The sequence below is a fragment of the Erinaceus europaeus genome, chromosome 21 (assembly GCF_950295315.1).
Source record: "Erinaceus europaeus chromosome 21, mEriEur2.1, whole genome shotgun sequence".
NCBI lineage: Eukaryota > Metazoa > Chordata > Mammalia > Eulipotyphla > Erinaceidae > Erinaceus > Erinaceus europaeus.
In genome coordinates this window covers 29,740,372-29,765,150 of record NC_080182.1, presented here as the reverse complement: position 1 = coordinate 29,765,150, position 24,779 = coordinate 29,740,372, and the positions used below count along the sequence as shown (strand labels likewise).

General features: G+C 48.2%; 2 protein-coding genes across 3 annotated transcripts in view; one reads left to right on the top strand and one right to left on the bottom strand.

The window, feature by feature from the left end:
• Window positions 1-1,359: 1,359 nt before the first annotated feature.
• EMC3 (ER membrane protein complex subunit 3) lies at window positions 1,360-17,378 on the bottom strand. Its single transcript, XM_007517107.3, has 8 exons — window positions 17,054-17,378; window positions 13,380-13,437; window positions 12,821-12,914; window positions 9,401-9,505; window positions 8,654-8,735; window positions 5,570-5,649; window positions 4,384-4,466; window positions 1,360-2,513 (listed from the first exon to the last, which is right to left on the bottom strand). Exons 1-8 carry the CDS (start codon window positions 17,206-17,208, stop codon window positions 2,385-2,387), a joined length of 786 nt encoding a protein of 261 aa, XP_007517169.1. The 5' UTR covers window positions 17,209-17,378; the 3' UTR covers window positions 1,360-2,384.
• A 66-nt stretch (window positions 17,379-17,444) lies between these two features.
• Window positions 17,445-24,779, top strand: part of FANCD2 (FA complementation group D2) — a 64,102-nt gene continuing 56,767 nt past the window's right edge. Inside the window, exons 1-2 of one of the 2 annotated variants that reach the window (XM_060180726.1) lie at window positions 17,445-17,594; window positions 19,941-20,034. In XM_060180726.1, the coding sequence (XP_060036709.1) occupies window positions 19,971-20,034 (64 nt within the window). In that variant the 5' untranslated portion in view covers window positions 17,445-17,594; window positions 19,941-19,970. The remainder of the gene's footprint in view (window positions 17,595-19,940; window positions 20,035-24,779) is intronic. The other variant, XM_060180725.1, reaches the window with a different exon arrangement.

Below are 24,779 nucleotides of genomic sequence, written 5' to 3'. Positions count from 1 at the left end.
AAAAAAAAAAAACTTTGTTGTTGTTGTTTTTTTTAATTGCCACTAGGGTTATCATTGGAGCTCAGTTCTGGCACAACAAATCTACTTCTAGTGGCCAAATTTTCTTTTTTTCCTGGATAGGGGAGATAGAAATAGAGACAACTGAAAAGCTGTTTCACTTGTGAAGCGTTCCCCCTGCAGGTGGGGACTGGGGGCTAGAACCCAGGTTCTTGCAGATGATAATATGTGTGTTTAACCGGGTGCACCACTGTCTGCCCTTGTGTTAAGAAATATCTACTAAAATATTTGTGTGAACACGAACTTGCAAAAATACTAAACCAACACCAGAAGCAAACAAACTCTAAGACTTGGGGTGACTTCTGGGAAGTGGGAGGATAGGGACACAGGACTCTGGTGGTGGGTGTGGTCTGACAATCTTGTGCTTTATTAATCACAAATAAAAGAATGGGAAATATTTGCATCTGGAGTTTATCCTAAGACAGACCAGAAAAAAACAAGTGGGTCTGGCAGCTGCATCAGAGATCAGCCTCATGCTGGGGACTGAGGCGCTGCGATGCTGCCTCGTTCCATTAGCTTTACTCTTGACCGTGCTTGACATTTTCCAAGACAAAAAGTGAAAGAGGTTCACAAGGAAATGGGCAAAAGGAAAAGGTGTCGCAGGGCCGGCTAAGCACTCTAAGCTGACAGCAGCAACGACACGGCTCACTAAATAACCACTAGACTATGGAAGGGCTCAAGTAGAGAACTGAGATTTTTGGGTTTTTTTTTTTTTTTTTTTTGGTGCTGGGATTCGAAGCCTGGGCTTCATACATGTGACTTGCATTCTACCACCGGGCTACCTCTTGGGCCAAAAACCCAGATCTCTCCCCCAGGATGATCTGCCCAGTCTGCCACCAGTGAGGCAGAGCTGAGACCCGGAGGGAACTGGAGGTGGGGCTGGGGAAGAGTGGCATCAGCTGGAGGGCTGGTGGGGCTGGGGTTCAAGCCCTGCTCTACTAGGCATCAAAGCTGGGGCCTCAAGCATGTAAGTCCTGTGCTCTCCCCTCTGGGCTATTTCCCCAGCTATGTTTATTTTTCTGAGCAACCGCCAGACTGTTTTCCCAAGTGAGTCAGCGGCTAGGCTCAGCATGGGACCTGTGGGTGACCTGGGAGGTGTGTGTCTGCACGTGACTATGGGGCACATGCACCCATGGGCATTATTTTGGAGGACAGGGTCAGAGCGCCCACCACATTCTGAGACCCAAAGAAGGGGGTAGTAGCAGGCTCTCCTCTGGCTGTCAGGACTTGCACTGGTCCATAGGTATATTCCGTCAGCAGCCAGTGGCCGGTGACCCAGAGAGACCACATTCGCACAGACACGGAAGAGAAAAACAGGACGGTTTAATTGTAGAGCCAAGAGTCACCTGTCCTTGATTACAGCGTTCCACATGCACATCACAGCCACCTTCTGGTACCGGGAGGCCACCCCGCCACTTCCCTGGGACAGTCAGTCCAGGGCAATCCTTAACTGTTTATCCGCCTCCAGTAGCCCTCTCTGCCTTCCTTCAGAGATAAGTGAACTCTCTTTAAGCAGAGTAACTAGAAAACGAGGTCTTCTGCTCAATCAAGGAGCCAAGGGCAGAAGAGCGCCAGAGTGAGACCTCACGTGACTGAAACTCTGATGATCCCAAAGGCACTTGAGAATCCGGCAGTATCCCCGGGTCACTGCTTTCGCTGGACAGCTAAGCGATAGCGACGGTTTGCTAAGTCTGTCCTGGCCCTGGGTACCAACTCACTCTGCAAAGAGTCTATGCGAATAAGGTTCTGATACACTTGCTTTTTAAAAAGTCACTCTGCAGCCTCCAAAGACACACCACCAGGAGCTTCTCTCTGCTCCTCTGTGGCTGCTAAGTTTTTCATAGTGAAAATGTGTTATTTGTGTAAAGAAAGATATAAAAATATTAACAAAGAATTAAAGGTAGAACGCAGGCTATTTGGATCCCCAAGAGGGAGGAGTTCACGGAGGTTGGATGCCAGGCTGACTGCTCAGAGTGAGTAGACACGACTGCCACTGCTTGTTCCTCAAGATCGGAGTTTTGCTAAGTTTGATATTGTATTGCTAGCTTGTGTCTCCCCCTTTCTCTTCCATTACGAGAGTCACCCAAAGGAAAATCTGAAACATTCGAAAACAGAGCCGTTCCCCAGCCAATCACCAGCACACATTCCCCAGAACGCTTCCAGCTTCCACTGGAAGGGACCGGCTCCGACAAGAACCCTCCTCGCCTGCTCGCCCCAAGCCCGCAGCGCAGGCCTCCTCAGCTGTATCCGGAGGCTCCGGCACAAAGGAAAGTGACAAGGCTAAGCGCTGCTCCGAGTTCCTGACACGGCTGGTCCCGGCTCGGTCATCAGAAGATAGAGGTCTGCAGTTCCTTTTTGAACATGCCTTCAAAGTGGAGGTCTTTGGCCATGAGCTCCTCTTCAACGTTGTCTAGGGCCCACTGGTGGTCCGTCAGCTCCAAAGCTTCCCACTCTGTCTGCAAAGAGGGAGGAGCAAGGAGGGAGAGGCTGTGACTGACAGCATGCGGACCAGCTGGCGGTCAGCCCTGTCCCACCTGCTCCACCCCAATTGAGAGAAGGGGACTGAAGCTAGGAAGGGTCAAACCATTTGTTAGGCCGAGACATGGCTCAGCGGGGAAAGCGTGCCCTTTACTATATGAGGCCCAAACTCCACTCCTGGCACCACACACAGCACCAAGTGAGCTCCACGGGCGGCGGAAGGTGCCTTGATGTCTCTCCCTCACTCGTATAAAAGCTGGGATGGGGAGGGGCTCATCAGAATCACACAGGCAAGAGGTCCTGGGTCTAGTCCCCAGTCTTGTGTTAGGGAGAAAAGAAGAAGTCACTGCCTAACTGAAGGTCACAAACATTCACAGCTGTATTTCTTCCTAGACATTTATAGCTTTACTTCTTAAATGTAGGTCTTTGACCTATTTTAAAAAAAGTCCATTTCGGGGAGTCGGGCGGTAGCGCAGTGGGTTAAGCGCAGGTGGCGCAAAGCGTAAGGATCCTTGGTTCGAGCCCCCGGCTCCCCACCTGTAGGGGAGTCGCTTCACAGGTGGTGAAGCAGGTCTGCAGGTGTCTTTCTCTCCCCCTCCTCTCTCCATTTCTCTCTGTCCTATTTAACAACGATGATATCAGTAACTACAACAACTACAACAACAATAAAAAGACAACAAGGGGGAGTCGGGTGGTAGTGCAGCGGGTTAAGCACACGTGGCATAAAGCGCAAGGACCATGGAAGGATCCCGGTTCAAGACCCCAGCTTCCCTGTAGGGAGTCGCTTCACATGCGGTGAAGCAGGTCTGCAGGTGTCTATCTTTCCCTCACCCTCTCTGTCTTCCCCTCCTCTTTCCATTTCTCTCTGTCCTATTCAACAATGACATCAGTAACAACAACAATAAGAACTACAACAATAAAACAATGGCAACAAAAGGAAATAAATATTTTTAAAAAAGGGGAAAAGGGAAAATAAATAAAATTACAAAAAAAAAAAGAACCTTATGCTATTTACTCCTACCCTGAACTTTTGATTCTATTCCATTATCTAAAGGTCTATATTTTCATGTCAATACAACTTAATTTCATTCCTAAGTATTTCTCTTTGTAATACTGTAAATGAAATTGCTTTTAATTTCATTTTAAGATATTTTATTAACTGTGTATAAAAACAAGATTTATTTTTACATATTGGCCTTACATCATGAAACCTAGCTGACTTTGTTTATCAGCTCTAACAGTCTTTTTTCTTTGTTAATGAAACTGAAAGAGAACAGAACCTAACATCACTCTGGCACATGCGATGCCAAGGGTCACACTTGGGACCTCATGCCTGAGTGTCCAATACTCTGGCCACTGAGCCACCTCCCAGACTGTCCTAACAGCCTTTTGTGTGGACGACCATGTTATCTGCAACAGTGACAGCTTTCCTTTTGTACTTTCTGAGCTGACACCTTTATTAACTTTCTCTCAGTTGCCCTGGTGGAAACTTGCAATACCATGCTGGATATATCTTTGTTTGCTGTGAGTTTTCCACAGATGTCTTATCAGGAAGAAACCTTCTGTTTTTAGCTTCTAACACACACAAAAAAAACCCTCATATTTTACTGTACAAACTATGTTGGCTTATATAAATTCCAGAATCATTTCATGAAAAAGCTCTAAAAGATAGTTTGAAAATGAATGAATACCTGAATGTTTATAGAATCCAAAAAGCTAAATAAAAACACTCCAAAAGTTTACCTGGTACCTCTATATTAGGCTGTCATTACAGCTTCAGCTAATATGGGCTAAATCTGAGTGAGCATTTACAAACCAGTAAAAGACACGGGAAGTGGCAGTGCCTACCTTGAAAGCTTTGTTGGTGTCCGCAGGCATGGCCATGGCGGCCCCTGTCATCTGCTCCTGCATCATCCGAGACTGGTCCGCGGCTGCAGAGAAAGGCTTGTGGTCTCAGCACAGGCTCATCAGTGAGCAACCCAAACCCTCAGGGGAGAGCAATCCTCACACAACTCTGGGAGAGCTCAGTGGTGGACTAGACAACTGTGTGGCAGATTCCCACACACTGAATGTGACTCTAGGAAAGTTACTCTGTTCTCCTGACAAGCGGGCAAGGTCAAAACAAAAGGAGAAAGACACTTTTCAAAGAAGCACTAGATGCTCTCAAATTTAAACAGAAACAGGCATCATTCACTGAGCAATTTCTGCAGGTCAGATCCCTGGTATATTTGACCCCAGATATTTTTAACAACAACAGTCCCAAAAGCAGCTATTGAGGCTCCCACTTCACAGAAAAGCAAACAAAGTGTGACCAGTACTCGAGGCAAGACTGGAACTGCCAAGAGCTCTACCCAGCAAACTGACCAGACCAGGCCTCCTTCTAGCCTGCAGGTTCCTGCTGCTGGAGCTCTAGCCCTCTCATAAGAGGGCGCTAAGTTATCACCCCAGGATTGTCAGGGAAGGTGCTGATCTTCAGTTTGACCTGGAAACTTATTTCAAGACTCTTCTGGAATGTCTAGGACATTTACATACAAGTGAGCTTCTGAGGTACTGGGTCTGTGTCTGGTTGTGCTAAAAATCTGCTTAGTCTACACGACTGCTCTGCCTACCCCGGTAATCCACCTGCCAGGGGGCCTGTTGTCTACACTGCCGCTCCGCCTGGCCCGGCAATCCACCCGCCAGGGGGCCTGCTGTCTACACTGCTGCTCCGCCTGGCCCGGCAATCCACCCGCCAGGGGGCCTGCTGTCTACACTGCCGCTCCGCCTGGCCCGGCAATCCACCCGCCAGGGGGCCTGCTGTCTACACTGCCGCTCCGCCTGGCCCGGCAATCCACCCGCCAGGGGGCCTGCTGTCTACACTGCCGCTCCGCCTGGCCCGGCAATCCACCCGCCAGAGGGCCTGCTGTCTACACTGCCGCTCCGCCTGGCCCGGCAATCCACCCGCCAGAGGGCCTGCTGTCTACACTGCTGCTCTGCCTGGCCCGGCAATCCACCTGCCAGAGGGCCTGCTTGCTGAGCCTGACAAGCTCCTTACCATTATCTTGGCCCAGAATCAGGGAATAAATGCTCCGAAGCCCAAAGACGTTGAGGAAGTACCAGGATGCAGAACTCACCCTGGAAGGAAAGGTGAGAAGACACAGATGAGGTATCAGAAATGAGCAAGTGTTCAGGTGCCCTGCAGCCACAATTACTCAGCGTCTCTACAGCAACTGCCCGGGGTAGGTCAGATTCATCTGAAGCAGACTCCAGTCTGTGACGGAGACTGTGTTACACACAGCCCCAGCTCTCTGCGGGCAAGCAGCTGCTTATCTCTATGCGGTTAGTTCTTCTGTATTCAGTAGCAAGAACTGAGCTGAACTCGAACTAAAGGAGCATACTTCACCTTTTCAGGGAATGCTAAGCCTGCTCTCATTTTTTTTCTACACAATACCCTTTAAAATCACTTGTTGTTATTACTTTACGCAGCACAGTTTAACCCTGGCTTATGCAAGTGCCAGGGATTTAACTTGGGATCTCAGAGCTGTGCTCTCTCTCTAGTCCTTCAAAACTCTTAATACTTTATATTCTTAAACAACACTTATTGTGTACGGTGAATTCAAACAATCCAGAAGCACCTAAGACAGAAAATGAGGCTCCTGCCCTGAATCCCATGTCTAGAGGAAGTCACCCATATTGCTGGGTTCCATACTAGTGGGGGAGACTCTGGAAATACTGCAGTACTAATGAAGGGACCTACAGGGGAGCCAGCTAGTCCATGCTGCTGGGTTCCATACTAGTGGGGAGACTCTGGAAATACTGCAGTACTAACGAAGGGACCTACAGGGGAGCCAGCTAGTCCATGCTGCTGGGTTCCATACTAGTGGGGGAGACTCTGGAAATACTGCAGTACTAACGAAGGGACCTACAGGGGAGCCAGCTAGTCCATGTTTCGAGCGTTCTCACTACGGCTTCCCTCATCAGGACTCCACAACCTGCTCACAGATAACTTTTTTTTAAAAAAGTGATTTCTCTTTTAATTTTTTATTATGTTTATTTATTTATTAGATAGACAGCCAGAAGTAGGAAAGGGGGTGATAGTGAGAGAGACAGAGAGACACCTGCAACACTGCTTCACCACTTACAAAGCTTTCCCCTTGCAGGTGGGAACCGGGGGCTCAAACCCAGGTCCTTGCTCACTGTAAAGTGCACTCAACCATGTGCGCCACCACTGGGACCCTGTTCACATGTAATAACAATGAAAAGGTGGAGGGGAAATGGCATAGAAGAGCAGAGTCGGGGGCAGAAGACAGCATAATGGTTATGCAAACAGACAGTGATCTCTCCCTGAGGCTACCAGGTCCCAGGTTCAATCCCCTGCACCACCATAAACCCGAACTACAGTGCTCTGGGGAAAAAAAAAGAAGTGCAGAGCCCACAATTCACTCCAAGGCACACAGCAGGTGTCTATTCAAACCTCTCTGCACACAGTGAGCTGTGTACCCAGGCCCCAGCCCATCCTCTGCCCATACAAGCATGCCAGCTGCATAGCACTTTTCCTGCCCATGAAGCCTGGGTTTAGCTCCAGTGAGACTGGAAGGTCAAGGTGCAACAGGGCTCAGCAGGGCTAGGCCACTGCTATTGGTCCAGCTCATCTCCTCCAGAGGGACTGAGCAGAGTGCAGACTCTCCCAGCACCCAGTCTCCCCTGTGCCTCCATACAGCCAGAGGCACTCTGCTCGAACTGGGGAGAGGCACGAGTGCTTCTGGGGAGCCCTCATAACAGTCCTCCTCCTCTTGTTCGGCCTCCTTTGGGTAGAGGCCCGTGAATCAGCACGTAGGCTTCAGGCACTGTGGCGGTGTGCTGAGTGCTTTCCAGATTGTGGGTGTGGTTACCTAACACATGAGTGGGGGCTGGGAGACAGTTCACCCAGCAGGCTGCATGCTTCACCATGCACGAGCACCCCAGCTTGAGTCCCCTGACACCACATGCAGAGGAAGCTTCCCAAGTGGTGGACTGATGCTGTGCTGTGGTACCTCCCTTTCTTAAGGAAAAAACAAAAGGGGCGGGGGGAGAATCTGCCAGGAGTGTGCAGGCATGAAACCAGTGCAGATCCTGGTGGCAGGAAGGAGGAGGTATGAGTGCTGGGCAGGCTGTGTGGACTGGCCTCAGTGCTGCCGTTTCCTGCACAGGGTCGCTATGAGCATAAAATAACCCATGGAGAACAGCAGCACGGTGACTGGCACCAGTAAAGGGTTACTGTTATCATCTGCAGGAGAGCATCTTGGTAAAAAGAATATAATCACTGGGGGCCAGGCAGCGGCACATCTACTTCAGTACACACATTACAGTGCTCAAGGACCCAGGTTCAAGCCCCTGGTCCCCATGTGCAGGAGAAAAGTTTCACAAGTGGTGAAGCAGGGCTGCAGGCGTCTCTCTGGCTCTTTCCCTCTCTATCTCCCCCTCCCATCTCAATTTCTCTGTCTCTATCCAATAATAAGTAAATAAAAATATTAAAAAATTTTAAAAAAAGAATATATTCATCCACTTCTGTAAGTTCGAGAGTCTTGCTAAGAGGTTTGCTTGGCCAGAGTCCAACTTTGCTGCTAAACTTTGCTGAGTGAACACATCCGCCCTGTCTTCCTACATCCCCAGAAGCTGGAGAAAAGCAGCTGGCTGGTACATTCCCTCTGCCAGAGAAGATGGGTTGGCACAGTCTCTCCACTGCCAGACACAGCAAAGGTGCCATGATTCACTCGTGACATTTGGAATGTCAAACTTTCATTTTTCAAAGAAAAAAAAAAGCTTCAAAAAGTTATTCCAATGATGTGTGCAAACTGAGAGTCTATTCCTTAAAAGACATTAGTCTCGGGGCTGGGTGGTGGCGCACCTGGTTGAGTGCACGTTACAGTGCATAAGGACCTGGGTTCGAGCCCCTGGCCCCCACCTGCAGAGGGAAAGCTTCACAAGTGGTGAAGCAGGGCTGCAGGTGTCTCTCTCCCTCTCTATCACCCCCTTCCCTCTCGATTTCTGGCTGTCTCTATCCAAATAAATAAATAAAGATAATTAAAAAAAATTTTTTTAAAAAGACATTAGTCTTAGATTTTGGTTTGTGTCTGTATTAAGTAAAAAAAGTTCTTACCAGGATGCATCTAACGTGAGTAGTTCGATTCCTTGCTGCAGCATGGGCTTGAAACGGAGGGTCAGTGGAAACGGGACCTTGGCTGCAGAGAAGAGAGAGAAAGCTGGCGCTCACTCCCGGCTTCTGCAGTCTCAGGACTAAGTGTGAACGCACATATCCTGTCTCCGGCGAGGTGGGAACTCTGTCCCGTATTTTACAAAGACCTGTGCCCACTTCCGGAGAAATAACAGTCAAATGTCATATTCTGCTGTGCTGTGCTGAACAGTGCCAATTTCTCTACTGCTTCAGGGGCAGGGGCTTAAGCGGAGCTTGACCTAAGGCTTGGAAGTAACTGTGCACTGATCCCTTCAGCCCCACGCGGGACATATACTCACAGATAACTATGTCTCGAGGAAACCGACTGGATTTAAATGAGCTCAGGGTGACTTGTAAACAGACAGACATCACCAGGTTAGAGCAGGGACAGGTTTTACTGCTAAGGAGAATGCCCACCGAGTCCGGGTGCAAACAGCGAGGCGCTTGACTCCCTGCAGCTAAGAAGCCCCCGCATTGTGAACTCACAAGCAGTTTGTGAGAAGAGCCTTGAAACTGGAGCGTATTCGTTTTTTCTGCTCAAAAGACATTAGCAGTTCCCACTAGGGAACCCAGGGCCATGTGACACCAGTGTCCACAGCACTTGCCTTCACTGAGCACAACTGGGAAACATGCAGATGGAAGCAAATCTGGTCTCTTGGGTCTGTAACTCACTTGTGACAAAGCCTGAGAATGTCATGTTGATCCATCCGCCAATAAGAATCATAGGGAGGACGTTTGTCACGTTGCCTTTCATCATATCTGTGAGCATGGTAGGATCTGGGACAGAAAAACAAGGGAGCGTGACTTCCTAGGTGCTTTCTGCTCATTTGTCAGCAAGACAATGCAGATTCATAGCATAACTTTCAAACAGCAGAGAAACTCAGGACGTAGGCAGTTCCTCTGAGCTCATTCTCTCAGCACTTTTTCTATTTGGTGCATACTGGTCCATCTTTCGCTTTTCTTCTGGTCACCTCAGGGGGCTCACCATTTCTTTCTTTTTCTTATATTTATTTATTTATTCCCTTTTGTTGCCCTTGTTGTTTTACTGTTGTAGTTATTATTGTTGCTGTTATTGATGTTGTCATTGTTAGGCCAGAGAGAAATGGAGAGAGAAGGGAAGACAGAGAGGGGAGAGAAAGATAGACACCTGCAGACCTGCTTCACCGCCTGTGAAGCGACTCCCCTGCAGGTGGGGAGCCGGGGGCTCAAACTGGGATCCTTGAGCCGGTCCTTGCGCTTTGTGCCACCTGCACTTAACCCGCTGCACTACTGCCTGACTCCCGGAGCTCACCAGGTAGAGCAAGACAGAGGCAGAGAGATAGAGAGAGGAAAAGAAGCCACAGCCCTGAAGCTTCTTTTGCAGCAAGGGCCTGACCTAAGGTTCAAGTCATGCAAATGGCAAAGCAGCACACTATTCAAGTGAGCTATTTTAGAGGCCCTTGTTCAATTTAAATTTTTTAATATATTTATTTATTTCCCCTTTTGTTGCCCTTTTTTTTTTATTGTTGTTGTAGTTATTGATGTCGTTGTTGTTGGATAGGACAAAGAGAATTTGAGAGAGGATGGGGAAGACAGAGAGGGGGAGAGAAAGATAGACACCCGCAGACCTGCTTCACCACCTGTGAAGCGACCCCCCTGCAGGTGGGGAGCCGGGGGCTCGAACCGGGATCCTTACGCCGGTCCTTGCACTTTGCAACATGTGCACTTAACCTGCTGCGCTACCACCTGATTCCCTTGGTCAATTTTTTAAAAAATTTTATTTATTTATTTTCCCTTTTGTTGCCCTTGTTGTCTTTTTATTGTTGTTGTAGTTATTGTTGTTATTGATGCCGTCGTTCTTAGATAGGACAGAGAAAAATGGAGAGAGGAGGGGAAGACAGAAAGGAGGAGAGAAAGACAGACACCTGCAGACTTGCTTCAACACCTGTGAAGCAACTCCCCTGAAAGTAGGGAGCTGGGGGCTCAAACCGGGATCCTTGAGCCGGTCCTTGGGAGGACAGAGAGGGGGAGAGAAAGATAGACACCTGCAGACCTGCTTCACCGCCTGTGGAGCGACTCCCCTGCAGGTGGGAAGTCGGGGGCTTGAACTGGGATCCTTACTCTGGTCCTTGCGCTTTGCGCCACTTGCGCTTAACCCGCTGCACTACCGCCCGACTCCCCTTATTCAATTTTTTTGTCTACACACACACACACACACACACACACACACACACACAGAGAGAGAGAAATTATGCTTATGGGGCTGTTAAGTTTTCAAGAAATTTACATACTGAAATTCTGTTTGGTGTAATTCCTCTATTGCAATGTTTGTGTGGGATTCCACTTTGTGGTCATCACTTCTGAATGAATCTATAGTTTGTAATTACGTACGTACACACACACACACACACACACACACACGCCCTGCTGACTACAATGACCTTAGTCCTATACTGATATTTGTGTCAGCATGCTTATTGTAGCGTTTCTATAACAGAAACTCACAGAAGGATTTCTAGGTGCAGGGGACTGAGCACTGACAACGGAAAGACACTATGACTGTCCTTCAGCAAGGTGAAGGGTGTCACGTGCCATGACCTTGACATGGGAGCTCCGGCCAAGCTTTTCGATCTCCGTCAATTTAACGGACTGACGAGGATTTCTTGTCGCTCCCCCCCACACACACACATGCACACAGTGGAAGACATTTTGTTCTAATGTGTGTCCATAGATTTTTAGTGAGGACAAGTATCTTTTCGCGTATTTACTGATATTTTGTTTCTTTTCTTTTAAATTTTTATTTATTTATTCCCTTTTGTTGCCTTTGTTGCTTCTTTTTTTATTTATTTATTTTAATTAAATTAATTAATTAATTAATTCCCCTTTTGTTGCCCTTGTTGTTTTATTGTTGTAGTTATTATCGATGTCATTGTTGTTGGATAGGACAGAGAGAAATGGAGAGAGGAGGGGAAGACAGAGAAGAGGAGAGAAAGACAGACACCTGCAGACCTGCTTCACCGCCTGTGAAGCGACTCCCCTGCAGGTGGGGAGCCGGGGGCTCAAACCTGGATCCTTTTGCCAGTCCTTGAGTTTGGCGCCACCTGCGCTTAACCCGCTGTGCTACCGCCCGACTCCCGCTTCTTTTTATTGTTGTAGTTACTATTGTTGTTGTCACAGTTGGTTAGGACAGAGAAATGGAGAGAGGAGGGGAAGACAGAAAGGAGGAAAGACAGACACCTGCAGACTTGCTTCACCACCTGTGAAGCGACTCCCCTGAAAGTAGGGAGCTGGGGGCTCAAACCGGGATCCTTGAGCAGGTCCTTGCACTTTACGCCACCTGCACTTAACCCACTGCGCTACTGCTCGACTCCCAATATTTTGTTTCTTACTGGTTTTCTAAAAGATATACTCAGATCCCTCTAGTGTTTTCTATCTGGGAGTAACTAGCTGGATAAAGCATCAAGAAGAGCGTGCACTACTGCTAGCATCAGCGGACAGCATGAACCTGGCAGAGCATGAGTGTAGGGTGGCTGTGTCTGACAAAGGACAGTGGGGGAGACGAGAGCCCCTCCTTGTTCAGGGCACCCGTCAGTCATGGGGCCCAGCAAAAGGGCCAGCTGGGACTGGAATGCTGTTCTCACTGGGGCTTGAAGACCTGGGAAGATGGTCTCCCACCCCCGCCCAAGCCCAGGGCATTTTCAATCTACTTCATACACTGGAGCTGCTGGAAAATTATCGGGAAGGGAATAAATCAACCAGTTCCTTCCAAAGGCCCCTGGACGAGACCGTCTCTGTGGTGCCCTAGGTTATTATCTGCTATAATACATTCTGTTGTCGCTGGGGCTTCACCATGCCCTAAGCCTTCTTTTTCAGGTGCAAAGAGACAGAGACAGAAGGATGATGGAAGGAGAGACACCACAGCACCAAAGCTTTCTCAGTGCCGTGGAGGACAGGCTCAAACCCAGGTTGCCCACAGGACAAAGCAGGCACCCCCTCCCAGGTGAGCAACTGATAATTTTGACATTTAAATACAATGACATCACCCCACCCCCTGCCCCCAATACTTCATGTCAAAAAAGCTTCCTTAAAGAGGAGAGAAGGGAACAGACATACCAGTCATCGGAGAAGGGGGCACGACCTTCCTTTTAGTTTTTTTGAAAAATCCATCTTCTGGGTTGTTGAAGTAGTATTTTCGTGTCAAGAAAGACTAGTAGGAAAAAAGTTTTTTATTTTATTTTTTTTAATTGGGGGGGATTAATGGTTTATAGTAAACAGTAAATACAGTTGTTGGTACATGTATAAAAACCTCTCAGTTTTCTGCAAGATATTCTTTTTTTTTTTTTTCTATGAGTGAACTTTTTAAGTCTTGAAACTGCGACATAGCAAATTGTCAAACTATCCCCCAGAGGTTGAGCCAGGCCCTTGGAATATGCTGTGACACTCTGTGCTGGCAGCCTACTTGGCAGCTAATGTGACATTTTAGCTGAGTCACATTTAAAAACAATTTCCTCAGAAGGGCGAGTTCACAGTGACAGCCAACATCACCAGGCCATGGCGGCTTTGCTGACTTGCCAGCCCTCCGCTCCCCCCTGGGAGCCTCCTTCTAAAGCTCTCAGGTAGCCACTACCCTCAACAGTCACCCCACTGCTTTTAGGAAGAGTTGAACGCGTACCTGTTTGGGAATATATTTTCCATTTTCCCTGAGGACTCTGCTTCGAATTAGGACTTGACTGAAAAATACAAGCAAGACAATGAGATTTAGAAGTGAAACACTAGAAGAAAATGAGAGAATAAAGAAGGAGGCCTATTCAGACCCAAGAGAGGGCCTACTTGGCAACAGCGCTGCGTGGAAGCTTTTCAGAATACAAGTCTCTTTAAAACTAGCGTGACATACTTAAGACCCAGCAACCAGGCCTTCGAAAAGGCATTTGTCAGAAATGACCGTGTTTCTGAACAAAAATTTCTGAGCAGGGCACACTTGGGACCACAGCTTTTTCTTGCTCTATGGTGAGCCAAGAAGGAACGGCCTGTGAATGAAAAGGATGGGTGTCGGATGCAACTCAGACAATGGGGTGGGGACAGGGGGAAGGATAAAAGAAACATTTAGAATCCCGTGGAGCTGGAGCCATGCAGGAGCTGGAACAAACTACCTATTGCAGAACCCGACGGTGTGGGGCCCTGGCTTTGATCTCTGCCACTGCATGTGAATGTCTGAATGTCTCTGTATCTTGCTCACAAAATAAACAAACATTTTTAAATAAAAACTTGTGATTTAGGGGCCAGGTGGTGGCGCACCTGGTTGAGCACACATCTTACAATGTGCAAGGACCCAGGTTCGAGCCCCCAGTCCCCACCTGCAGGGGAAAGCTTCACAAGTGGTGAAGCAAAGTTACCGGTGTCGCTCTATCTCTCCCTTCCTTTCAATTTCTGCCTGTCTCTATCCAATAAATAAACATAATAGAAATATATTTTTAAATATTTATTTATTCCCTTTTGTTACCCTTGTTTTATTGTTGTATTTATAATTGTTGTTGTTGTTGTTGGATAGGACAGAGAAATGGAGAGAGGAGGGGAAGACAGAGAGGGGGAGAGAAAGATAGACACCTGCAGACTTGCTTCACTGCCTGTGAAGTGGCTCCCCTACAGGTGGGGAGCCGGGGGCTTGAACCAGGATCTTTATGCCGGTCCTTGTGCGTTGCGCCACCTGTGCTTAACCCGCTTAACCTGTGCTTAACCCGCTGTGCTACTGTCTGACTCCCAATAGAAATATTTTTTTAAAGTTGTGATTTAAATATAATTAGGCCCTATAGAGAAATGAGTAAAGGACTTGAGAGTTTTTCCTTTTTTTCTTGTCAGGTTAGACAGTTTATTATTATTATTATTATTTAGATTTAAAAAAATTTTATCTGTTAATGAGAAAGATAGGAGAGAGAGAGAAAGAAAGAGCCAGACATCACTGTGGTACATGTGCTGCTGGGGATTGAGCTCAGGACCTCATGTTTGAGAGTCTAATGCTTTTTCCACTATGCCACCTCCCTGACCACAGTTAAAAGTAGACAGGTTAAAGAAGTCACCAAAACAAGAGATGGCAGACAGTACCAAGGAACCAACCTCTGCTGAGACAAGAGGTGGGGATGGCACATTGAGAGACGAAATAAATATATTTAATAGCTTGCACCAAATGTGAATTCCATTTTGCCTCAGAAGAGGGTACTGTGGACCTGATGTCATTCAGAAGCACTGCTTTGAAATCACTTGGTGAGACAGAAGCAGAGAACTGTGGCAGAGAGTCTATGACAGGCGGAATCCAAGTCAGAGACTTGACTATATGTTAGATTTCGTCTACTAGAAAGTTCTAAAATCCATTTAGTAGACGCTACCAGAAAGCCCCTCAATTGAAGGTTTCTCTTTAGGTGAGAATGTCTTATCACCTAAACAGTTGAATACTCTCTTAAAAAATTAAAAAAAATTTTTTTAACCTATTTACATAATAGCCAAAGAGAAATTGATCAAGCACTGCTCCAGCACATGGGGGTCAGACACAGGGCCCCAGGCATGAAAATCCAAGGCTCCACTGCTGAGCCACATGCCTCAATGCTATGGCGGGGAGTCTGCAGGTTCGAGATTCCCTGTTACATCCACATCCAACTGCATGCACACCCCGGACACTGTGCACACACTCAGCATGCCCACCAGGCTGCAGTGGGACACCGTGTGACCACAATCTGGGAGCACGGACAGGCACAGAGTATTATTAGTTTGGCAAAGTTATAGAACCTCTCCAGGCATCCCTTTCTCTCTCTCTCTCTGGCCAGAGCACTACTCGGCTATGGCGGTACAGGAGATTGGGACTTTGGCATGAGAGTCTCTTTGTATAACCATTATGCTATCTACCCTGCCCTTCCCTTTCTCCAACTGCAAGAAATGGGTTAAGGATTATCTATCTCTATTACTGTGAGGATAAAACAGGACAAGTTGACTGGGATCAACTCTTGCACTTTGCTTCTTTTTCATATATATAATTTATTTACTTTAATGAGAGAGATATAGTGTGAAACACACACACACACACACACACACACACACCAGAGCACTGCCCAGCTCTGGCTCACAGTGAGTGCACCTAGGACATCAAAGCATCAGGCATGAAAGTCTTTTGCAGAAACACTATGCTCTGTCCTCAGCCCTGCTTTACCTCTAATTTTTTTAAATATTTTTTTTTATTTATTACCTTTTGTTGCCCTTATTGTTTTATTGTTGTAGTTGTTGTTGTTGTTGTTGTTGATGTTGTCATTGTTGGATAGGACAGAGAAATGGAGAGAGGAGGGGAAGACAGAGGGGGAGAGGAAGATAGACACCTGCAGACCTGCTTCACTACCTGTGAAGAGACTCCCCTGCAGGCGGGGAGCCGGGGGCTGAACCGGGATCCTTATGCCCGTCCTTGCACTTAGCGCCACCTGCGCTTAACCCACTGTGCTACTACCACCCGACTCCCTCTAATTTTTTTTTTTTTTTCTTTTTGGTCTCTTTGTGGCAAGCTGATTTAAGATGATCTTCAGGAGGATGATTCTGGCCAGTTCTGAAATTTAGGTCACAGGAAAGTAACTGCAGTGGTTGCTGTGGTGTCACGGAAAGAGCTTCGGACTTAACAGTTTGGCTTGACGTTAAGCCCAGAAAAGTCATTATTTAAAAAGCATGAGATCTCTCAAACTCCAGTTTCTATAAAATAAGACAGGAGGATATAATTCAGAGAGCTTCTCTGAATTTTCAGTAAATTAAGGAATATAAATGTTCAGCCTCGGGGTTAGGAGACAGCCCAGCAGGCAGAGCAGCAGGGTTAGGATAGCAAGAGGCTGGGGGAGGACGGAGGTTCTTCAGGGATGGCAGGGCGGTGGTGCGGTGTCTCTTCCTCCACGATTATAAAGAATAAAATAAAAATTAAGTACTTAATGGCTGACATAGAATACGTGCTCATAAAAAAGTGTCACCTGTCTGCTTCTTGCAGTGACTAGAGGTACTCGGGCAGGCACCTGGCACTCCGTGGCCTCATGGCAGGTGGGGGCCAGTTTCCAGGAAAGTCCAGCCAAGCTCGGCGCGAGCACCCGACACGCCCCGAGCCCGGGGGTACAGAAGGCCTCTCTCTACATCACCTAAAATGCCATCTCCACCTGCTCCCGGCGGAGTGTCATCTTGCCTCCCTCACGCTACAGTGATACCCCGCGGCAAGACGGCCGGGGGCGCGACGAGGACTCCCGCAAACTGCCCCGAGCCCCGCACGCTCTCGCCAAGGTCACGGGGGAGCGAGGTCGCCGGGGAGGGGAAGGGGAAGGGGGGGAGAGCGCTGACCTGTCGGAGACTTGCTCCTGGGTGAGCTTCTTGTCGCTCTGCAGCAGGATGGACACGTAGTGGCGGATCATGCCCACGAAGAAGGTGATGATCACGATGGGCAGGACCACCCAGAGGCGGATGTTGGAGTCGAGCAGAAGCTCGGGCCCCGCCATCTTCCCAGGGCGCCGGCCGGGAGCAGCCGGGCTTCCTCTCGCCCCCGGGGCGTTGGAGTTCCTCTCCAAGCTCGCCTCGGGGCCTTCTCACGGCTCTCAGCCCGGCCGCCCGGCGACGCCGCGGGAGCCCCAGCTGTAAGCCCACCGCTCCCAGCCGGGCCGCACGGCCGTCCACTTCCGGCGCGGACGTCTGATGTCACGGCGCGGGGCGGTGGCGTCACGGACGCGCCACCGGGCGGGAAAGTCGAAAACTAAAGGCGGCGAAGGCGTCTCTGTGGCACCGAGCGGCGGTTCCCTCGACCAGCCCCTGCGGCCTGGTTCCCCGGCCCGGCCCGGCCTTCCCCGCCGGGTGTCGTCGGCGGTCCGGTGGCGGACAGTCCCCGCAGGTACCTCCCCGCGCCGCTCGGGCGATCGATTGAGCCGCGCTCTCCCCAGCTGGGTCGGACACCGCCCGCCTCCCCGGCTTTTAGGGCGGTTTCTTTTTGTCCCTAAAAAAGGCTTTTTCTGTGCGCCCCGCGGGGTCGCTCGTGTTCGGGGCGCCTGCCCGGTCTCGCTTCGGTTTTGCCATCTGCAAAATGGCTGGTCCCGGGGGCTCGTCGGCGGGGACAGCCCCTCCCCTGCCTCCGGCTGGAAGGACACCCCCTGCACCCCAGAGTTCTGTGGGGAATGGAGGGAACGTGGGGCAGAAAGCCCCCGAACAGCTGTCCTTCGCTGTTGGCACTCACCTACACGCGGCCAGGTTGCTCCGCTTTGCGGCGGGGGTGCCCGGGCCTGCCGGTGGTTGGGGGCGGGGGTGCCGTGGCGAGGGAAGCGAGTCCACCTTCTCGGTGACACGCCCAGAGGCTCTGATGCCCTCGCAGTAGTGACCCCCTTCCTTGGTGATAAAACTTTATTTATCTTTATACTGGTGAATTTATTGACGAGTTTTTTTTTTGTTTCGATATTTCTTATTATTGAAAGATAACAAGGGTATAAGTTCATATCATCCCACCATCAGAGTTCTGTGTCCCACCCCCTTCATTGGCAACTGCAGTGGTTCTCCAAGGTCACAGATACGGGATGATTATATATATATATATCTTTTTTGCTCATTTTTTTCTTTTTAATATTTTACTTGTTCATGAAAAAGAGAGAGAGATGGAGAGAGAGAGAACCAGACATCACTCTGGTACATGTGTTGCTGGGGATTGAACTCAGGACTTCACGTTTGAGAGTCTAATGCCTTATCCATTGCCACCCCCTGGACCACTTTGCTCATTTTTCCACGGCCCTGCCTTCACTTTCCTTCTAAGTCACACCTCCACATGTTACTACTTCAGGGTGTCTTTCCTTTTTTCCTCTTCTCTCAGAACAAGAGAAGCTGTACCTGCCTTCCTCTGGCTTTTTTCTGATCCACTTCTCTTTCAGTGTTGTTATAAAAACAAGATTCCTAGTGACAAACGCTTTGGGTCCTGGTGGAATGAGGGTTCAGAGCCCTCTGGTCATCTTCCCCTGTCATTTACCCTGTGGGAGTATGGGCAGAAGTTCTTTGTGGGGTGCAGAGGGCGAGAGTTCTGGCTTCTGTAATTGCTTCTTTGTTGGACATGGATGTTGACAGGTGGATTCATATCCCCAGCCTCTTTCTTTTTAAAAAAAACCTTTCTAATACTTATTTATTCCCTTTTGTTGCCCTTGTTGTTTTATTGTTGTAGTCATCACTGTTGGATAGCACAGAGAGAAATGGAGAGAGGAGGGGAAGACAGAGAGGGGGAGAGAAAGACAGACACCTGCAGACCTGCTTCACTGCCTGTGAAGTGATTCCCCTGCAGGTGGGGAGCCGGGGCTCGAACCGTGATCCTTACACCGGTCCTTGTGCTTTGTGTGACGAGCACTTTGTGCTACCTCCGGATTCTTTCTTCCTGCCACCAGGGTGATTGCTGGAGCTCCCTGCCGGCACTACAAATCCATTGCTCCTGGTGGCCATTTTTTCCCATTTTTTTTAGTGGAAAGGACAGAGAGAAACTGAGGGGAGGAGAGACAGACACCTGCAGATCTGTATCATTTTCTGTGAAGCAACCCCTGCAGGTGGGGAACCAGGAGCTCAAACAGGGATCCTTGTGCTTCATACTATGAGTGCTTCCACTCAAATACCCTCTCCTCTCAGCCTGCTTCTGTCTTTCCCTAGTAAGGGAGAAAGTGGAAAATGGGAAACAAAGACAGGCAAGAGAGAGATCACAGCACTGTTCTACCTCCCGTGGGGCTCTGCAGGTGCTGTCCCTGGTGCTAGGCTTGAACTCAAGGCTTCACACACGGTAAGGTGTGCCCTCACCATACAAGCTATTTCCTCCCCCTCTGACTCATATTTAGTTAAGGTTCAACACACTTAGTAGAGCACAGTGCAGCATGAGCGTGCCTTATTTATGCACTGGAAACGCACAGAAGATACATGACTTGTTAAGACATTTGCTTGGAGGCTGGGAGGTACCTCACCTGACAGAGTGTAGGCTTTACCATCTTGAGTATTGAAATAGCGCTAGTGGCCTGGTGTTCACATCCCGGCAGAGCATGTGCCAGAGTGATGCTCGGGTTCTTAACTCTGTCTCCCCTCTGTTGTCGCTCATAAACACATAACAGTGTGCCGGCTAGAGCCGCTTTGATGCTGCGGAGTGTGGTTTCCTCTGACGTGTGACATTAACTCTGCAGATCTCCTGTAGCTTGTCTGTGATCGTTTCCATCCCCCGCTTCTGCTCTAGAAAGTAATCTTACGTAGAAGACTGGTCAGAATGGTTTCCAAAAGAAGACTGTCCAAACTTGAGGATAAAGAGAACTTGACAGAAGACGCTGCCAGTAAGTGCTTTATTCCCCATAGCAGACGGGAAGGTGTTAAAGAGATAATCAGGGTCCCGGCTTCCCGTGCTGTGAGTCATTAAGGCTAAGTGGATACCGCACGTGGAGTCTTGTCTCAGGAGGTCTGAGTTTGTACATCTCAAAGGGCCTTTGTGCATGCCTACTCTGTACCTCACTTCTCCAACTATAGGTGCTTGTACAAAAGAAAGAAAAAAAAAAGCTTATGGTTCCTTTTTCTCCCTGAAAGCAAAAATTCTGTTATGTAACAGCTATGGTGGTAATGGATAATGGGAAAGGATACCATTTGGGGCTGGGTGGTGGCGCACATGTTACAATGTGTAAGGACCTGGGTTCAATCCCCCAGTCCCCACCTGCAGGGGGAAAGCTTTGCCAGTGGTGAAGCAAGACTGCAGGTGTTAGTGAGCAAAATCAAACCACCATCCACTGCAAGGAAGCAAAAGATGTTTATTCACGAATTGCAATCCGGGCCGAGTGGCAACAGACAGCAGTCTGCCAGCTCGACCCTGAACAAGGCTCAAACCACACAATTTATAGGAATTCATACTCCACTCAGGGAGGGGGGAAACACATCACCTTATTAGCCTATATCCAATCATTTCAAACTTATCAATAGCCTGATCCATTCAGAACAAAGCCTGGGCTAGTTCTAAACATCACACCAGACCAATAGGTCCCCGCCTAAGTGGAGGGGTCACCACATTTCTTTGCTCTTTGTTGGGACCACCCGGCCGTCTGTTTGTAATTCATCAGGCCATCTGTTTGTAGTTCATCAGGCCATCTGTTTGAAATACCTGGTGACAGTATTCCTATGCAAAGGTCATGAGGAGGTCTGTTCACTGCAGGGTCTGTTAAAATAATTGATGGACTTTAAGTTCTGTTGAAGGGAAAAGGGCAAGGAATTTTCCACCTCACTGGGCAGGAGGGCAAAAAGCAACTATATTTAAACTATTCTTAAAACTCAAACTCAAAAAGCAACTATACTTATAACTATTCTAGAGTTACTGCCTCTAACAGCAGGTGTCTCTCTGTCTCTCTCCCTATCACTCCTTGCCCTCTTGATTTCTGACTGTCTCTATCCAATACATCAATTAAGATAATTAAAAAAAAAAAAAAGAAGAAGGAAGGCTTCCAGAGCAAGCATGCGGGAGGCAGAAAAACAACAGGCTGTCCAGGTGGCAGTGCGGCTGCCGAAGGCCTTGGCAGCTCCAATAAGGAGGGCAGGGCAGGGCAGGGCAGGGCAGGGCAGGGCAGGGCTGTAGTCTTTATGCTACACTCACCTGGGGTGCTAAGAAAGCACAGATGTGACTGTTGGCTAGCTAGCTGGGTCATACTAGGCTCTAGCATTTGGGTCTGACTCTTGGTCAGATATAATTCCTGCTGCTAGAAATGCTTCTTGACTTTTGAGCAGGTTTTAGGATGATTACAATTTCCAGGAAGGGCGGGGAGGTAGATAGCACAGTGGTTATGCAAAGAGACTCTCATGCCTGAGGCTCCAAAGTCCCAGGTTCAATCCCCCGCACCACCATAAGCCAGAGCTGAGCAGTGCACTTGTAAAAAATAAATAAAATTTCTAGGAATAAGCTTAAGAAGAAGAAATTCTGGGGGGAGTAGGCAGTGGTGGTGCACTCAGTAGAGCGCACATATTCAAGCCCAGTCCCTAGCTGCAAGGGGAAAGCTTCACAAGCAGTGAAGAGTGCCGGCAGGTAGCTCTTTTTGCTCTCTTCCCCACCTTCCTTCCCCTCTCGATTTCTCTGTCTCTATCCAATAAAATTAATTGAGTGAAAAGGAAGTTCTGATGCTCTTTCTCTTCTCTCTCCCTCTCCCTACCCTTGCTAGAACAGTGCTTAGCTCTGGCTCATTGGTGGTACCAGGGATTGAACCTGCTACCTCAGAACCTCAGACATGAAAGTCCCTTTTTTTTTTCCATTTTTATTATTGGATAGAGACAGAGAGAACTTGAGAGGGGAGGGGTAGAGAGGAAAGAGACAGTAAGACGCCTGCAGCCCTACTTCACCACTTGTGAAGCTTTTCCTCTACAGGTGGGGACCAGGGGCTCGAACCTGGGTCCTTTGGCACAGTAATGTGTGTGCTTAACCAGGTGTGCCTGGTTAGTCCTTTGCATAACCATTATGCTACCTTCCTGCCCTAACAGTCTGTTTCTAATGGAATTGTGGAATGTAGGAAAACTGATAAAACTTGAGCTCAAGAGAAATAAACCGGAGTTACTGAAAGGAAATGTCACACTTTGGGGACGATGTTCCCCGAGAGGGAAGCGACTTCTTAACTAAATTTATGGAAGGGACTCTCTTGGTGAGTGATGAACAAACTGGAATTGTCACCCTGTTCTGCCTTGGCTTACCTTAAGGCAGGTAGAGGCTTCGCTTCATTCTGCTTAAAGCTTTGTTAGGAGAAGGAAATGCAGAAAGAAAAAGCTATAGAATCGCGTCAAGGAGAAGGAAATGCAGAAAGAAAAAGCTATAGAATCGCGTCATCAGGGAGTCAGGCAGTACACTGCGGGTTAAGCGCATGTGGCGCAAACCGCAAGGACCTGGATCCCCCGATTCAAGCCCCCGGCTCCCCACCTGCAGGGGAGTCGCTTTACAAGCGGTGAAGCAGGTCTGCAGGTGTCTGCCTTTCTCTGCCCGTCTCTGTCTTCCTCTCCTCTCTCCATTTCTCTGTCCTACCTAACAACGACATCAATAACAACAACAATAATAACTACAACAATAAAACAACAAGGGCAACAAAAGGGAATGAAAAAAAAAAAAGAATCGCGTCATCAAAGGAGAGGACTCAATGAGCTTGACTGCAAATACCTGTTTGACTGTAATGCTTGTGCTGTTGCTGGGGCTGCTTCACTCCGAGCCTCCTTTTTTCCAGGCAGACAAAGAGCGAGAGAAAGGGAAGGAAAGCACAACATCGAAGCTTCCTGCGTTGCAGTGAGTGCTGGGCTTGAGCCTGGCTTGTGCATGACAGGCAGACACCTACCTCAGTACGCTCCCTTCTCAGTTCCGACGGGGCATTTTGTACTCATGGCTTGTGAGCCTTGGGCTGGAACCAATCAGGATTTTTATTTATTTTTCCTTTTAAGAGTTACTTATTTCTGGAGAAAGAGACTCTGGCATGTGCAGTACCAGACTTGAACTTGGGGCTTCACACACGTGGGTTCTCTATGCTCTCCTAGCTGCGCCTCCTCCCCGACCAGCAGTTGGGCCATGTCCACACTGATAAGATTCTTCTTAGGATTGCCTGTCCCATTCAGTCTACCCTGCTTCCAGATCGTTGGGTCTCACATTTTGGTGTTCATGGGGATTATTAACTTGGAGAGCTTGTTAACGGTCTTGGCTCAGGGCTGGGCAGTGGCTTACCCACTTAAGTACTCACATTCCCATGCACAAGGATCAGGGTTCAAGCCCCTGGGGGAAGCTTCACAAATGGTGAAGCCGTAATGCATGGGTCTCTCTTGTCTCTCCCTCTCTATCTCTTCCTCTCCTCTCAATTTCTTTCTTTCTTTCTTTAAAAATTTTTATTTATTTATTATTAGACATAGAAAAATTGAGAGGGGACAGGGAGAGAGACAGAGAGACACCTGCAGCCCTACTTCACCACTCGTGAGGCTTTCCCGCTGCAAGTGGGGACTAGGACTTGAACCTGGGTTTTTGCACACTGTATTGTGCACACTTAACCAGGTGCACCACTGCCTGGCCCCTCAATTTCTCTCTGTCCAAATTAAGAAAGAAAAAATTCTTCCATTAAAAAAGCATGTTCGTGGTCTGGGAGGTGGTGCAGTGGATAAAACATCAGACTCTCAAGCATGAGGCCCTGAGTCCAGTCCCTGGCAGCACATGTACCAGAGTGATGTCTGGTTCTTTCTCTTTCTATATTTCTCATTAATAAATAAATAAAATATTTTTTAAAAAACATGTTAAAAAAATCACCCTCCCCAGACCCTTCTCCAGGATTTGGATTCAGCATCTCTGTCATGTGACCCAAAAATATGCATTTTGTGGCCTGGGAGGTGGTGCAGTGATAAAGCTTTGGACTCTCAAGCATGAGGTCCTGAGTTTGAGCCCCAGCAGCACATGTGCCAGAGTGATGTCTGGTTCTTTCTCCTATCTTTCTCATTAATAAATAAATAAAATCTTTAAAAAAAAAGAATATGCATTTTAATAAACAATCCAGGGATCCCAGTACCGAGCTTAGCAGACAACAGCCTCAGAGTTCCTAGCTGCTTTAGAATTTAGATGGGAAACATTTTATGAGGAACTGGCTTAGTCATTAGATGGGAAACATTTATTTATTTATTTTTAAATATTTATTTGTTTATTCCCTTTTGTTGCCCTTGTTGTTTTTATTGTTGTGATTATTATTGTTGTTATTGATGTCGTTGTTGTTGGATAGGACAGAGAAATGGAGAGAGGAAGGGAAGATAGAGAGGGAGAGAGAAAGACACCTGCAGACCTGCTTCACCACTTGTGAAGCAACTCCCCTGCAGGTGGGGAGCCGGAGGCTCGAACTGAGACCCTTATGCCAGTCCTTTCACTTTGCACCACCTGCACTTAACCCGCTGCACTATCACCCGACTCCCCGATGGGAAACATTTCTATGCTGTTCTTATTAGGAGCAGAAAATCTTAAATTCCTCAAGTAATATCAGTAAGTGAGAATATTCTCCCCTTGGTTGCTCGCCTGGAAGCTGCTGTCGGCGACCACGCTAGAAATAAT